The 17,146-nt window shown below is 30.1% G+C and overlaps 1 protein-coding gene across 1 annotated transcript; it reads left to right on the top strand.

The window, feature by feature from the left end:
- Positions 1-2,116: 2,116 nt before the first annotated feature.
- Positions 2,117-15,471, top strand: LOC143085322 (glutamyl-tRNA(Gln) amidotransferase subunit B, mitochondrial-like). Its single transcript, XM_076261602.1, has 12 exons — positions 2,117-2,233; positions 4,351-4,501; positions 5,168-5,281; positions 5,575-5,764; positions 6,527-6,649; positions 8,819-8,932; positions 11,031-11,115; positions 11,813-12,047; positions 12,837-12,973; positions 13,296-13,374; positions 14,692-14,826; positions 15,328-15,471. The coding sequence occupies exons 1-12, from the start codon at positions 2,136-2,138 to the stop codon at positions 15,457-15,459; spliced, it is 1,593 nt and encodes a 530-aa protein (XP_076117717.1). The 5' UTR covers positions 2,117-2,135; the 3' UTR covers positions 15,460-15,471.
- Positions 15,472-17,146: the final 1,675 nt, after the last annotated feature.

Raw genomic sequence — 17,146 nt, 5'->3', positions numbered from 1 at the left:
GGTTGGGGTGGGAGGGGGGATTGAAATTCTGCAAGTTATGTATATCTAAAATCAATTTTCACATATATCCCTATTGGTAAATCAATTTTTCCCAAATTAAGTTAAGAGGGGGTGGGGGGTCAGTGAAACAACTATGTGAATTAAGTTTTTTTATCCTACATGGAATTTTTTATGTCGTCCCTTATTGGTCGGTATATTTATTCTTTTTTGTATTTTGGTAATAATAATAGTCGTTCTCATTTTCCTTTGTGTAATTTTTCTAATCATGTAGGAATGTATATTTTAAATTTTAAATACGGTACTTTGTGCATTTATAGAGTTACTATTGAAATAACGATAAATGTTATGAAGTTTTGATTATTCAATAATTTTGTTATATATTTAAAAGTCTTCCGACTGGGTACATTGTTTATGTATGAAATCTAGAAACCTAAACAAATAAAGAAAAACTCTGTATTAAACATCATATTTACCACGCATGATTACATATTCAATTATTATCATACTGCTTAAAATCATGTTATTCAGATAATTAAAAGCTAAATACAAAAACATATAATATGATCAAGAAACTTACAGCTTCATAAATCCTCAAAATGTAGCAATGGTTGTGATTATAAATATACTCAATTCCATAACTAACATAGATAACACATAACAAAAAACAAGGCTCACGAAAACAAAAATACTTATTTCCAATGCATGGGGTCTTTGTCGTGTGGATAATAAAATAAAGTAATTGATCATTCAATTGAAAAGCAATGAATAGTATCTATAAATCACAGCTTAAAAAATGCATATGAAAAAGCAATCTAATAAGATATAAAGTCTACATCTGACATTGACCTGAGATTAAACATTATGTGATTTTGTTTACTTCAACCTTACAATTTTTTGAATTGACATGAATACCGTCTACATGAGATTGCCGGCAACTCATTCCAAAATTAACACCACTAAAAAAAGAAGATTCTTCATCTTTCTTTTTTTTTTCATTTCAAGGGAACAAAAAAATCATAAGTCGTTTGTTCTAGTATTACTATTAAGGAAAGAAGTTGAAAAAAAAACATTTTTGTAGTATTTCAGTGGACATTTGTCCGATGTGAAAAAAATTATACACATGATTCAGACGAAGTTGCGTCATTCCGTTACAAACAATGCATGTTTCATCGGCTATATTTGTATAGCTAGCTGCCATGACGTCCATACGATGAAACGGCCATATCCCGAGAAGATGAAACGACCATAGCACAAAAACGGCCATACTTTGTAAAGACGTATCGTCGTGGTTGTTTTTTTTTTTTTATATATATATATATATATATAGATCTTATATATTGATACTTATAGATGGTTATTATAACTTTTAAATAGACCGCTAAACTGTTTTTATATATATATAAACGCCTAATTCATAACTTTTAAATAGACTAAAAGATTTTAGGGGACACAATTTCGCCGTTTTATGATTCTGAGGTGTAAAAACTTCAAAGGATGCGTGAAATGGAAGAAATATGCCGGTAAATTATATTATTATATCAAATATGATTATTTTTTAAACTTTGACAAAATATCGGCACTTACCGGCTGGCAAAGGTCCGAAAAATAGACAATGATTTTCGGCCATTTTCCTGAATGAAAAAATGATTTCAAAGAAGTATTTCTTGGTAATTCTTTGACTGATTGGCCCTAAATTTCAATTCTTTACACATTTGAAATGTCTGCTATTCATCTGTAATGAAATTGGTTTGATAAATATTGTTTAAAGCTGCAGATATTTGGTTTTAAATAGATGCGTTAAAACGGCGAATATGTGTCCCCCTTTGAAAAAACAACAGGAAATTTCAAATAGCCTTTAATCCAACTTTTTAGATGATTTTTGTTCAAGCTTAGAATATTTTGATTTTGATGTTATCTTCAAAGTATCAGTATTCATCATAAACATAAAGACCTGGACATAGACTGCAGAAATCATGGAAAGTTATGGCGAAAATTAGCACCCCACTCTAACTTTAATAAAAAAAAAAAAGCAGCTTGGGCTTATAAACATTCTTTCGGAGGTGGCCAACGTCATATAGTCGAACAAGCTTTTTAAAAAGCTAAAACTTCTTGTGACTAGTTATCTCCCCTGATCAATGGCAGCCTCCATGCAAAAAATTTCTTCACATATTTGTCAACTTTGTAAAAGGCGATATTTAACCTTCAGTTATAAGAGATCAAGCAGTAACTCAAAGTAAAACATCTCAAGCATATTTATGTTTTAATTACACTGTTTGGTATTTTTTTTAAAGATTGTTAAAGCCAAAAATAGCTGTTTACACTGTCAGTGTTACCTAAAAAAATATATATTATGAGACAGTTCAGACTAAACCATGATGATTAAAAACAATTTTTAACGGTGTGAATGATTGGACAATATCGAATTTTATTCAGTTGGGTTCTGCAGGTGACCACTGATGAAAAAAAAACTGTTTAAAATCCATAAAACATGATAAAAAAAAAAAAATTCTGAAATAAAAAAAAAATTCTTGTCAAAATCAATTTAATATTTATCAGTCTCACTAATTACTGACAAAAATACAAAAAACTTATTATATTCTATTTTAAAACATTATCAAAACATGGGCGGATCCAGCCATTTTAAAAAGGGGGGTTCCCAACCCTGGATAAAACTATTAAAAGGGGGGTTGGCGTCTGGCAAGGCTATTTTATTTTTTTTCTGGGACGCCTTCCTACAATGTAATAAATAATATGAATAAAATAGCCTTGCCAGATTTCATAATTATTTGGACTACTGTAGGCTATGCTTCCCCACATCTGGTTTAATAATATCATATCGGGATCGAATGAAACATGATTTATATATGGAAATTATCGATAATATGGGGGTTTTGTGTATTCAGTCATTTATGTCAGTGAAGAGAATGGAAAATAATATTTATAATTTGTATTTATTAGATAATAATCATTAATACATTGTATACATAATAAACATTACAAATTAAATGCACACTGAAGGAATAAAACTGTACAGTCCCTGAAAAAGAAAAACATGATTAAAATTAAAAACTATGATCAAATGTAAAGCAAATTTCAAAGAATAAAATTTTACTGAATTTGAAAAATACAGACATGACAGATGTACCTGTATGAAATTTTAAAATAATCTTTTACAATGCAAAACAGAAATCGAAATTTTAAAATACTTAAAACCACTAAAAATAAAGCTTTGGTGTATATATGAAAATTTAAGAAGCAAGTAATAATATCAAATTAAACCAATTTTAATAGATTCGTGTACATGTAACTAATTAAGATTATTTTTTGTTCTGATCTGATGAATTATCAGATGATGATGCAGGATTATGGTCCTATGACTTAGAAAATCCACTGAAATAATCATTTTTGCCCCCTTTTTTCCATCATGCTTGAAGATATTGATTAGAAAATTGGCATATAATTTTATCAATACCTGCAGTAACAGATCGAGTTCGAATTTTGTTCAGTATCATGAGAATAATGATTTTGTGCAGAGTTATGGTCCTTGGACCTAGAAAACTCACTTAAATATTCAACACTTTCCGTAATGCTTGAAGATATTGATTTGATATTTTCTGTATAGTTTACACAATAACAAGTTATAGATCAAGTTGGAATTTTGTTCCAGTACAATGATTTTTTAACTGGTTAGGGACTATGTACATGTATTGTTATGCAATACTCACAGAATGCTTGTTTATCATGCGATCTTTTAGTAAAGTCAAAAGGGGCTAACACATACAGTGATCTTTGAAGTCCTTGGAAGTTTAAATGCCTTTATTTTATCAAAATTGACAGACTACCACGTGCATATAATGTAGCATGTCTTGATTATGTTAGATAGTAATGACTTAACGTAATTTTTACTATGATAAATACAATGCAGAATAGGACTACATATGGATCTCTCACATCCATGTTATGGGGTCTAGAAACAAAGATTTCAAAAACTGTACAATCCCTAAGTTTTTTTTTAAATGTTTAATTTCTTTATCTATCAGTAAAATGAAAATCACTTAATTCATGTTATTACTGCATATATGCATGTAACATTGTTTATTAAAGAAAATAATTATACACCTTTTTTCTTCAATCTATTTTTTTAAGATATGATGTAATTGTTGGATTTCTTGACACTAAAATTGTTTTCTTGTTGCTAAATGTGATTATTCTTCTTCTTGCTTAATTCTTCTTCTTGCATTTCTTGTCAATATTAATTAGAGAGACCCAACATCTATATCTGGTGGATGTACATGATGTAAGGCCCATTAGATGTTTTTTCGCATCCAAACAGTATTTACAATATTGTAGGTCTAAGCCGTGGAAGAGTGTTGTTGGACTTGAAATCCATGCCCAGATAAATACAGAAAGTAAACTATTCTCAGGAGCAGAAAACAAATTTGGTGGTCCAACCAATACACAGGTGTCACTGTTTGATGCTGCTTTTCCTGGTACCCTACCAGTAAGTTTTAATAAAGGAATCCAGTATGTTTTTTTGTGAACTTTCATTCCTTTATTTAGATTTTAGTAAATTATTATGTTGTTGGGTTGCTGTCTCATTGACAACACCACACTGGATGACACTTTTATTCCCTTTCCATCAACCATCCCATGAATATTTTATGTCCCTTCTTTCTCAGGAATTACAGTACAAGGATTTCTGAAATTTGGTTTCCAGGTTTATATTTATATAAGTCAGTTATACTGTGTGATGCATTTTCAGATTCATCACTCAACAACTTCCTGTTTACTAACACTTACATATTTATACACATGAAATTCAAGTTGAAATTTTTTTTAAATTTTGTCACATTTTCTGAAGAACTACATTACAAGGATTTCTTGAAATTTGGTTTCAGGGTTTATATAAGTCAGCTACATTGTACACTGTGTGATGTGCCAGATTCATCACTCAGCAACTTCCTGTTTACCCAAACACTTTCATATTTTTACGCTATTAAAATTATCCACTTACGAAGGGGTTATTATTAGCGAGCGATAGCTCAAAGTTTCACTAGTAACTTTAAAATGAAATATGTATGAATCTATCCATGGAAATCTTATTTTATATCATTCAACAAAATTGATGTCCATGACATTGAATGAAAATAATCTCTATATTTTAAAGGTACTAAACAAAGGTTGTGTAGAAGCTGGTGTATTGACAGCATTGGCCTTGAGGTGTACTGTCAACAAAGTATCAAAGTTTGATCGGAAACATTATTTCTATGCAGATTTACCTGTAAGTATAGAATTATTCAAAATAAGATGGTTGAACATACTGTCCTCCATGCTTTGGCCTTAATCTTGTTCACTCATATTTGGATGTGTTGAGTTTCAAGAAAAATTTTCTACTCAGGAAATAATGAAACTTTAGTGTATGAGTTATTATTAAATAAAAAAGTTTAATTTTTAAGTGTTTACACTGATGATGTTTACTGCAGCAACAAAATGTAATTATTTCTAAAAAAAATATTCTCTCTGTCAGGACTCTGTATGAAATTTTCCAATAAATTTTGGTTATTTCATTTCCAGGCAGGTTATCAGATTACTCAACAAAGACAACCCTTAGCTGTTAAAGGCCATGTTGATTATTGCATCAGTGATAAAAATAGCTTTGAAACAAAAACAGCAAATATTACACAGATACAGCTAGAGCAGGACAGCGGGAAAAGTCTCCATGATGAAAAAGACAGGATTAGTTTAATTGATTTAAACAGATGTGGTAAGTAATCTTTTTAAAATACAGCCTCATTACATAGTACAGTGTAACCTGTGTTAACCGACACACTGGGGACGAGAAAAAATGTCGGATTAAGCATGATGTCAGAATACTGACGTCATTTCTGCAAGGATAGACATATTTTGGGACCATGTTAATGTGTCGGTCAAAGCAGAGTGTTTGAATACTCAGGTGTCAGATTAGGCAGGTTACACTGTATTAAGAATGTCTTTTACATTTTCAAAGTTATTGTTTTGGTAGATCTGTAAAATTGGAGCATGCATATTTCTACTTTAAAAATATGTAGATAAAAAGATAATTTTCTTGTTGGGTTAAAAATTCTATTTTTCTTTTTTACTTGATTTTTAAATGTCTTAATCTGTTGTATCTGAGATACAAATTATATATTCTTGTAGCATTTTCACCTCTGGTTTTGTTCTCTAGCTCAAGCTAGCTTGCAGTATGTGAATTGTTAAATATATATATGGGTACATTCATGTGTGAATTTTATTAAATCACTTTTTTCCAGTATTTAAAGTATTGTGGATTCAATACTATTCGTTTTATACCAATTTTTGAGGAATTAGTTGGTACAGATGAACCTTGAAATGAGATGTTCAACGAATAATAAATTTTCTTAAAGCTTGCATGCAGACTGCAGCAAAACCACAAAATTAAATATCTACAAACATGTTAATTTCCCTTAATCCACAAGAAATGATACCCACGAAAATAAATGAATCTACAGTATATGTTTCTTTGTAGGAACAGGTCTGATGGAAATAGTCACAGAGCCAGACTTCTCTGATGGAACAGATGCTTCAGCTTTTGTTAAAGAACTACAAAAAATATTACAGACCATTAAAACTTGTGATTGTAAAATGGAAGGTTAGTAAAAATATTACAAAAAACTTTTAAATGGGAGTAGAAATTGTAATATGCATGGCAAAACAATTAAAAAAGCCTTTGTTAAGGAAGTTCGCTGCTCAGTTTCAAAATAAATAGATTTCCATAATACTAGTATATATTGATAGGGTATTAATTGAGGAATCAAAAAAGCAAAAAAATATATGGGGTCAATGTGCTTGTTTTCGAGATATAAGCCATTGTTATTTTGGCGGGAAAATGTTCTCTCTTGAGTTTTCATAGCTTTATCATTGACCAGTTAAAGTTCTCAAAAACTATTAAAAAATAAAAAATTGATAAGACTTTTACAAATGACCATGATGACTTATAATTATACATGTAAAAGATTTATAAAAAGAAAAATGGGGTCCAGGGGCAAAAATATTTAAGGCATTCAAATGGATAAAACCAGAGGATTTCAAACATCTGACAAATATTCCAAAACATGACAAGCAAATATCCTTAAGGGTGTACACCTCTGAGGTGCCAAAAATTTCTAGAATTAAACTTTTTTTTAACCTGATTTTTGGGTTTATAAGACTAAAAAAATAATTGGGTGAAGAAAAATCATATGGTGGTACACGTCTTTTTTTGCTACGGCCTGTTGAAAGTACCCCATTTTGAAGATTTTCACATTTTTCATCCATTTTTACCCATTTTTGTGCTATCATCGTGAAAAAAATCATAGTTCCACAATTAAACTTTTTTTCATACTTTCAATAAAGGTGAAGTGGGCCAATCTGAATGAACTTAAATTGAAAAAACTATAGGTAGGTGTTAATGTAAGAAAGTTTGATCATATTTTGATGCTTTTTTGTGTCAAATTTACCATGCTGTCAATTTTGTAAATTTGAGATTTTTCTCTTTTTTAAGAAACCAAATGCATATTTTTCCCTTTTATATGTTATAAATGGTTGAAAAATAAATTTTGAAGAAATTTGAAAAGAAATGAGGGATATGGGATGTTCAGGTTTCTGGTAAAATCATTTCTTGTATCTCTCACCCATTGTCTCAAAATTTTGGCTAAAAAGACTGACTTGATTCATAAAAAAATTTGAAAATTGATTACTAAAAAATTACTCATTAGAAATACACATTTTTTTCACAGAGTTCAGTTTGATTATAACATTTTTTAAATTCATTGATATTTTCCACTTGTATCACATGTTTTGGACAAAATTCCAGAACAAGATTTAAAAGAGACAGCTACGTCAGAATAATACATCCTTAATTGGCTGTTTTATAATCATGACTTGAAAATAAATTTGAAATTACATCTACCGGTAAATGATAAACAAAGATATTACAAAGCCTGAACAATTGAGAGTAAAAAAAAATCACAAAAATGGATGTTTGGATAGTAGCACATTGACAAGTCTTTATAACAAGGTTTATAAAACTATTGATCTGAAGTCTAAACATATTAGAACTATTGATAACATAACAACACTAGGAGATTTAATGGTAGGTTTTGGTGTATGGTTGTTCCCTACATAAAACAATAGTAAACAAAAAGGTACAGTAGAAGCACGGGGGGGGGGTGTAACTTCGATATTTTTTTGGTAGGGGTGTGCCATTTTTGCCTCAAAAAACGTACCCATTTTAATATAACATTCACTGAAATTCAGTACTTATAGTTATATAAATATTTAAGAAAGAATGACCTATACTTATATACAATATTTAAAATATGACCCATGCTTATATATAAGCACTAACTCATCATCACTCATAATTCATAAATATACCAGCTACCCTTAAGTTTTTATATATGAATTGACATCGTTTGGTGCACATATATTTTATCGTTATATATATGTATATGTAGATCATACCTCAAATCAATATACAGTTATCAAACGTAAATGCATTTTAATATAGGATGTCATTAAAAAGGAGGGTCATTTTTATATAAAATCTCGCAAAATTATGACCCATATTTTTGGCACATCCCCGTATACCCAATAATAGGAAGTTACCACCCCGTGAGTAGAAGATAAGAAGCTGAAAAAAAAAATCAGCCAACACAAAAAAAAAAAGAAAAAAAAGGGGGGGAATCCCTAAAGGATAACACAGAAAAATAAAAAACGTCTCACTCTGCCAATAATGATTTTCATGGAAATGCCCTTACAAAATTTTTTTTTATTTCAGAGGGTTCATTAAGAGTTGATGCCAACATATCTGTTCACAAACCAGGAGAACCACTTGGTATTCGGACAGAAGTTAAAAATCTTAACAGTATTAAAAGTGTATCAAAAGCTATAAGTAAGTTTATAATAATAATATCTGTAGATTCATTCAAGTCTTTGGGTATTAATTTTTCGTTTATTGAGAAAAACTTATTTTCAGTGTTTATGCTGTGGGTTTTTTGTTGAGCCTGCAACTTTTGTTGCAGAAAGCTCGACATAGGGATAGTGATCCGGCGGCGGCGGCGGCATTAGCTATCTTCTTAAGGAAGCTGGCTTGTCATGTTTTGGATTTTTTGTCAGATTTTCGGAATCCTCTGGTTTTATCCATTTGAATGCCTTGAAATATTTTTCCCGGTGACCCCCATTTTTCTTTTTTTAAATCTTTTACATGTATAAAGATAAGCCATCTGTTAAAGTTTTATAAAATTTTAATTACTTTTTAACAGTTTTTGAGATCTTCAACTTGTCAATGATAAATCTATGAAAAGTCAAGAGAGAATATTTTCCGGCCAAAATTTCAATTGCTAATATCTCAAAAACAAGCACGGTGACCTATTTATTTTCTTTGCTCTTTGGATTCATTTATTAATCCCCTATCAATATAAGCTAGTGTTTTGAAAAGTTAATTACTTTGAAACTGAGAAGCGAACTCCCTTAAAAGGTTTATATTTTAGAAGGTGAAAGACCTGGATTCTTCATACTTTGTATATAGATGCCTCATGTTACGAAGTTTCCGTCAGTCACATGTCCAATGTCCTTGACCTCATTTTCATGGTTCAGTGACCACTTGAAAAAAAAGTTCAGAATTTTTGTAATGTTGAATTCTCTCTTATTATAAGTAATAGGATAACTATATTTGGTATGTGCATACTTTGCAAGCTCCTCATGCCCGTCAGACAGTTTTCACTTGACCTCATCCTCATTTCATGGATCAGTGAACAAGGTTAAGGTTTGGTGGTCAAGTCCATATCTCAGATACTATAAGCAATAGGGCTAGTATATTTGATGTATGGAAGGACTGTAAGGTGTACATGTCCAACTGGCAGGTGTCATCTGACCTTGACCTCATTTTCATGGTTCAGTGGTTATAGTTAAGTTTTTGTGTTTTGGTCTGTTTTTCTCATAGTTTATGCAATAGGTCTACTATATTTGTTGTATGGAATGATTGTAAGGTGTACATGTCTAGCGAGCAGATATCATCTGACCTTGACCTCATTTTCATGGTTCAGTGGTCAAAGTTAATGTTTTTAAATTTTGGTCTTTTTATCTTATATTATATGCCAAAGGTCAACTATATTTGGTGTATGGAAATATATTATGATCTATATGTCAGTCCTGCAGGTTTTATTTGACCATGACCTCAATTTCACGGTTCATTGCACAGTGTTAAGTTTTTGTGTTTTGGTCTATTTTTCTTAAACTATAAGTAATAGGTCAACTATGTTTTGTTGTATGGAAGCATTGTTAGCTGTACATGTCTGCCTGGCATGGTTCATCTGACCTTGACCTCATTTTCTTGGTTCATTGGTCTTTGTTTAGCTATCTTGGTTAATGTTAAGTTTATGTGACAGTTGTAATAAAGCTTTATACTTAGGACTATCAACATAATATCAATGCTTAGTAAAGAAGGCGAGACATTTCAGTGTGTGCACTCTTGTTTTAAGACTGTATTTTTTTTTAAGGCTTTCGTACAGTCTTAAAGAAATTTATGTGGATGAATATATATTTTAAGGGGTTTACACCATGAAAATTGGTATTCCACAAATAATACTGAATCCACAGTGCTATATATACAATAATTGTGTGGAACATGTAGCTGAAAAGACTGCTATTATTTAACTATGACATTTAACAGTTATTCTTAAAAGGGCGGATAAGCTTTTTTAATACTTAGTGACCTAAGCTTTTTTATCAAGTCATTACTCCTCCCTAATTATTTTTTACAAATCATATACATGTACTGTAATTTCAGAAATTATTTCAAGATGCGACAAGGTGATATATAATCACAATAATTGAAACTCCCATTTCCAAAAAAATTATATGAATTCAACAGGATTTTTTTTTATCAATATTGCAAAAATTAAAATAACATTTTTGTCTATTTGACAAATCATTATAATAAATGCATGCATTTCTGTATTTACAGTATAACATTTAACTTCATTTTGTAGGTTTTGAAGTAAAAAGGCAAATAAAATTGTTAGAAAATGGTGGGATAGTAGAGAATGAGACAAGATCGTTTGATACTGAAATAGAGTAAGTAAAGTAAATTCTTATACAATTGATATTTAATTCCACAGTTTATTCTATATCACATCAAGTTTATGGTCGGAAAAAAACACCTCTTTTGTTCACTGCAAGAAATTTCTTACAGCTTTTTCAAAAGAAAAACTAAATTTTAGAGATTCACCAGATTATTCATGAGGAAACTATTTAGTATAGCAATGACATTTTACATTCATTATCATTAGACTAAACAGTGTTAGGGATATCTACGTATTAAAATACAATCAGGTGTTTCATTTAAGATTAATCTTTATGGTGCTATTTGCCAGTGAAGGCTGATGCTTGTGCCTAATGCACCCTGAATCTCTGTCTATGTACTAGATAAAGGTTTTATAACTAGCAATCTCACTGTTTATTGATGAAAGTAAGTATTCACAAAAGGAGGGAATAAACTGTTTTACATCTGTCCTTGTTTCCATCCTTTCCAAAATATTTTGGTCACATTTTTCCTATTACAAATATACAAATTAGAAAATTTCATGTGAAATTCATATTAAGAAATCTTTATTTCCAAACTTTAGCCTTTGGACTACAATCTCATTTTAGTCTAAACCATAATGCTTTATTGTATCTTAAAACAGAATAACTCACAATAGCTTTAATGTGTTATTGAAATATAGTAAAAAAAATATGCTAGCTGTTAAATAGAAACTAATTCTATTTATAGCGAAACAGTACCAATGAGAGATAAGGAAGTAAAAACAGATTACAGGTTTATGCCAGAGCCAAACTTACCACCACTCCATTTGTTTGATAGTGAGTCTGTTAAAACTGTATCAAGTAAAATGTCTGTGATAAACATTGATGATATTCTGCAAAAGTTACCTCCCTTACCAGAGGATACAAGAAAGAGACTCGAACAGCAGTATAGTCTGAAACGTAGAGATGTAGCTGTTTTAGTTGTACGTATGTATAGTAAGGATGTTGCAGTGGTAGTTATATGTTTATATTATATTGAGGTTAAAATTTTAGTTGCATAAATATTGTCTACTCCTGTAATGTCATGTTCTATTTTTTTAATTAGTGATATACATATTTTTATAAACTCCAGTTTATCAAAAATTCACAAAAAAATAAGGTATTTTGCAAAATAGGAAAAAAAGGAGCTATGGTTTGATTTTTCAATGAGACTCTTATTCACCAAAGACAGATGATAATTGATCTGAAGATATCTTTACCCTCTTAAATGATTTGTAAAAGTTCATAAGACATGGCGTTAAAGTTAAGGTTAACAAAAAATGCCTGTACACCTTTGGAAATCTGTTCCAGTTGGCCAGAGAATCTGCTGTTTGACTTATTGACGTCATGCAACAATCACTTGGTGTCAGATATTTTGTATTATGACATCAAAATTTTACAATAACCTTTTTGATGTCCAGTGATAACGGACAAATAGCTATAAGGTGTATTGAAGAAAAAGTGACAGTTTGAAACATTTTGGGAAATGTATGCCAGATTATATGCAATGGAAAAGGAAGGATGTGGTGTATAAAGTAAAATAAAAGTAAAGGAACTGTGATTTTATTGCTGTTGTTCATCTTTAAGTTTACAGCATGCAAGTCAACTTTGCAAAGCTTCCAGAACTTCTCTTATTTTTTACCCAGAATTAAATTAACAAAACAAATTCATTTATGTATGTGATACAAAGAAAAATATCTTTACAAATTATATGATTTTGAAATATTTTGAAGGACAATTCTGGTCTAATGGACTATTTTGAAGATGTGATGAAGTTATCTCCTACGATAAGTGCAAAGCTGGTATCTAATTTTATAATTAATCAACTGCTGGGTGTTCTGAATGACAGGAAATTAACCATTCACAACTGGTAAATATATAATATATTTATTTAATTTTGATTTTTTTCTAAGATGATAACATATATATATACATTTGCAGTTGGGGGAGGGAGTTATGTTTGTTGTTGGATTGAGGTCTTATATGATATAATCTCTTTGTTGATTAAGATTGTAAAAATGAATACTTTCAAGAATGTTTTTTACCTACTCGAATTACAAATTACCATGAAATAAGATGGGTCCTCTTTAAAGGTCAATTACTACCAGAAATTGAAATTTTATGATGTGTTGTTTAGATAAACATGTGACATTACATTCTGTGTGATCTTAATCGTCATATGTATTTTGTAGTCCAGTGAAAACAGAAGATTTTGGAAAACTGATAGACTTACTTCATACTGAGGAGATATCATATAGTACATCTTGTAAGGTAAATATTATACAATTAAAGACCAAACTTCTTTATAGTCTATACTTTAAATACACTCATACTAGACCAAAATTGCTCAAAAAAAAGCTAATAGGAGCTTATTTAAGGAATAATGTTTTTATGCACTATGTTTGCATAGGAAAAATAGACCACTATGAAGTCTTGCATTGCTGTCAATAATGGTTGAAAAATATGACGAAATTCACACTAACTTTTCAGCAAATTAAATTCTTAGAATTGACAATAAGCACTGGTGTCATAGGGGAAGTATGTTTAAGTACCCAGGGAACAAAAAATATTTCTTGTTTATACTACATAATGACAATAACAAAGACATCATATTCTTAATTCTAATTTCAACATTATATGCACATGAAATGAAATAACATTCATGTTACAACTTGTTCAAAGTGAGCTATAAATATTTGTGGAAAATAATAAATAAGGAAGCTTTACATAGTTTATCTGCTTGACATTAGATATTTTACTATTATTTATGTTTGCCCATTTGCATGATAAAATCTTAAAGGCTAAAAGAAGTCTCTTGTGGAGAGTTGTCTCATTGGCAGTCATACCACATCTTCTTTTTTTATGAATAGAGTGTAAAATGGATAGTCAAAATATTCAAAGCATTCATAAAATATTCCTCTTTGTCTGGTAAATTTCTGTAATATTAATCCCAAGAATTGGAATGTAGAAAAACATGCAACAAGTAATCAAATACACATCAATTCAGGAATGTGCAAATGTGCATGACTGCAAGATTATATGTTATTTTTTTTTCAGTAATCAGTTGAGTATTTTTCAATTTTTGTTTTCATTATTTATTGATTATATTGCGTTTTATCAAATGTAAATACACAGCAAAAGAAGGATTTTGATTTCATTCTTTATTGATTATCTGTATATTGACCTCTTCAAAATGAATAAAATAGAAAAGAGAAAGGAGCTACGGTATATAATTTTGTAAATCTTCACTTTACAATTTATCAACTTCATGCAATTGACAACACCTTTTGTTGTATAAAATCAAAGCAAAGAAATTACTAAGTCTTATATTTCTGGAGCACGTGGGGTGGGTGCATACAATTCCAATCTTAATTGACTAGGATCATTACTTTTCCTACTAAAGGTCTGTTGTTCTCTACAGGCTCTCTTGCTTCCTCTGTCAGTAAAAAGTCTTCACAAAATCAGCAACAGTCCTGAAATGTGTTTATCATCAACCAATCAATCAACCAATATTTTTTTTACCACAATACTTGGATGTAATAAATTCATAAGAGATTGTACTATAATTAAGAATTTCAACTGTTTTAGGTTCTAGATGAGATGTTTCAACATCCCAACATTGCACCAGAAGATATTGTAGACCAGAAGGACTGGAGACAAATCAGTGATACACAGATTTTAACAAATATTTGTGAAAAAGTACTGGAGGAGCATCCAAAATTGGTAAGATCAGTACACATATGTATATTTGTTTACTTAAATAACAGTATATACAGTATTTGCCAATTGCCTTGTTTGTGAATAACCTACTGATTTGACTGTCATATAACATTGAAAGACACAACAAGGGTTGACTTTGGGTTTTTTCTGTTATTGATTTTTGCCCATTTTTAAATGATGTAAAATAAGTCCATGTACATTGAAGTCTATTCTGTCAATTTAGTTCAAAAGATTATCTCTATTCTAGTTAAGTTTAAATGTATATTATACTCACTTTCTGGGAACTTGGAAATACTTATAACCACAAAAGTTGTTTCTTTTTAAATTTCAGACACACATAAAGCAGATCTAAATACTTAACTATACATATCAATTTTTAAGGAGGTTAATGACTAGCCTATTTTAGATTTATCTGTAATTTGTCCCTACATACACATATGGATTAATTATTTTCTTTATTGTAATACAATCATTTTATGAAAAACGTTTTTGATATTATTTCAGATTTCAAAATATAGAAAAGGAAAGTTGAAATACCTCCATACCCTTGTAAACAAAGCTGTGATAGACTCTAATAACAAAGCGAATCCAAGGATACTGAAACAGATTATGGAGGATTTGTTAGATAATAAATGATTTGTTGAGTTATATTTCTTTATTATTATAATTTGATCAACAAACAAAGAATGTGTACAAGCATAAGTTAAACAATTAACAATGTCTTTCATACAATGAAGAGTTAGTCAAAACTAGTTTGACATCAATAAAATCATGAAAGGATTTAGGGTTGATTTGCATATTTTTTTATTTTTTTTAAATGCTGAACTTCAAAGTAAATTGAAAAGGCTAGCTAATAAAAACTTTCAAGAACAAATGCTTGACTATATTAGCCAACAGGATCAGTGGAAACAACTGTCATATTCCTGACTGGGTACAGCATTTTTAGAAGAAAATGGTGGGTTAAGGGGGTATAGAACACTTAAGGAAGTTAATAAATAAAATAAAATAATTGATACCAGGATTGATATTTCGTATTTGTGCCAGACATGCATTTTGTCTACAAAAGACTCTTCAGTGACACTAGAAAGTTGAATAGGCCAAATATTGTACAAAGTTGAAGAGCATTGAGGACAAACAATTCCTAGAAAGTATGCCAAATACATCTAAGGTAATCTGTTCCTGAGGTAGAAAAGCCTTAGTATTTCAAAAAATCAAAAGTTTGTAAACAGTTAATTCATAATTATGACCATATCAATGATAGTTCATGTCAGCACAGATGTGCTAGTTACTGGGCTGGTGATACTCTCTAGGAATAAAAACACAATCAACTGTGGCATCTTTAAAATCAGATAAATAAAATTGAGAATGAAAATGGTAAATGTGTCAAAGAGACAACAACCCGACCATAGAGCAAACAACAGTCAAAGTCCACCTACGGGTCTTCAATTCAGCAAGAAATTTCCACACCCGAAGGAGTCCTTCAGCTGGCTGCTGTTAGTTAAATGTAAGAAAATCAAGCTTCTGAATGATCAAATTAGTGTTTTTCAAACGAGTATATATCCAATATCCTTCACGGCAAACAATTGTAGATTTGCTATTTAAACATAGTCTATTCTAACGAATAAAACTTATAACAAATTGTATTACAAATATGAAAAAAAAAATTTATTCGGTTCACATATAACAATACCGAACATGATATAACATAAACATAACATTTAAACACACACCATGCAGACGAAAGGCAACAAAAATAAACATGATTGTATGAAATCTCTATCTTTCATTCCTTTCAGCCACAGTAAGGAGATTCCAAAATAAATCATCGCATCCAATAAAAATGAATATACATGGTTGTATCTGCTTGAAACCTGTCATTGCTTTCAATAAAGTCGGTTATTACGTCAAAATTAAAATATTGTGTCCATCCATAAAGTGTTTAGAAACTGATCATTAATTTCTGCAAAAAGTATTTTTTTCAATAGATTATGTTTTCTTTTCCTCAAGATGTCGCTATGAAAGTTTTGATATGATTAGCCTTTCTTTGTTTTTTTGTACTTCCAGAATCAGTATAATTTAACTATTGAAGTTTTTTTTGCAAACACCCTTTTCTATATTTCATAAGAAACTATTTTACTATGCCTACAAATCACGTGCAATTAAAAAGGACAAAGATTTGTCCATTAAGAAAAAAATAACAAAGTTTACAAAACAACACAGAAAATAAAAGATAGAGGAAAATAACCCCTTCACAAATTTGGATCGAACTCCGGTAATCTTGAAGGGAACATATTCTGCTTTTCTAGTGGAACCTATTATGTTA

Source organism: Mytilus galloprovincialis, chromosome 8 (assembly GCF_965363235.1).
Source record: "Mytilus galloprovincialis chromosome 8, xbMytGall1.hap1.1, whole genome shotgun sequence".
Lineage (NCBI taxonomy): Eukaryota > Metazoa > Mollusca > Bivalvia > Mytilida > Mytilidae > Mytilus > Mytilus galloprovincialis.
Note: the sequence above shows the minus strand (reverse complement) of the source record. Positions and strands in the feature narration are given on the sequence as shown.

What these genes read in the sequence shown, in the direction of transcription:
- LOC143085322 (XM_076261602.1), top strand. Translation starts at nt 2,136, where the DNA reads ATGGCAGCCTCCATGCAAAAAATTTCTTCACATATTTGTCAACTTTGT. An exon ending in CTTTTCCTGGTACCCTACCA is followed by an intron (nt 4,502 to 5,167) that starts GTAAGTTTTAAT and finishes TATATTTTAAAG; the next exon opens with GTACTAAACAAAGGTTGTGT. An exon ending in TCGTTTGATACTGAAATAGA is followed by an intron (nt 11,116 to 11,812) that starts GTAAGTAAAGTA and finishes TTCTATTTATAG; the next exon opens with CGAAACAGTACCAATGAGAG.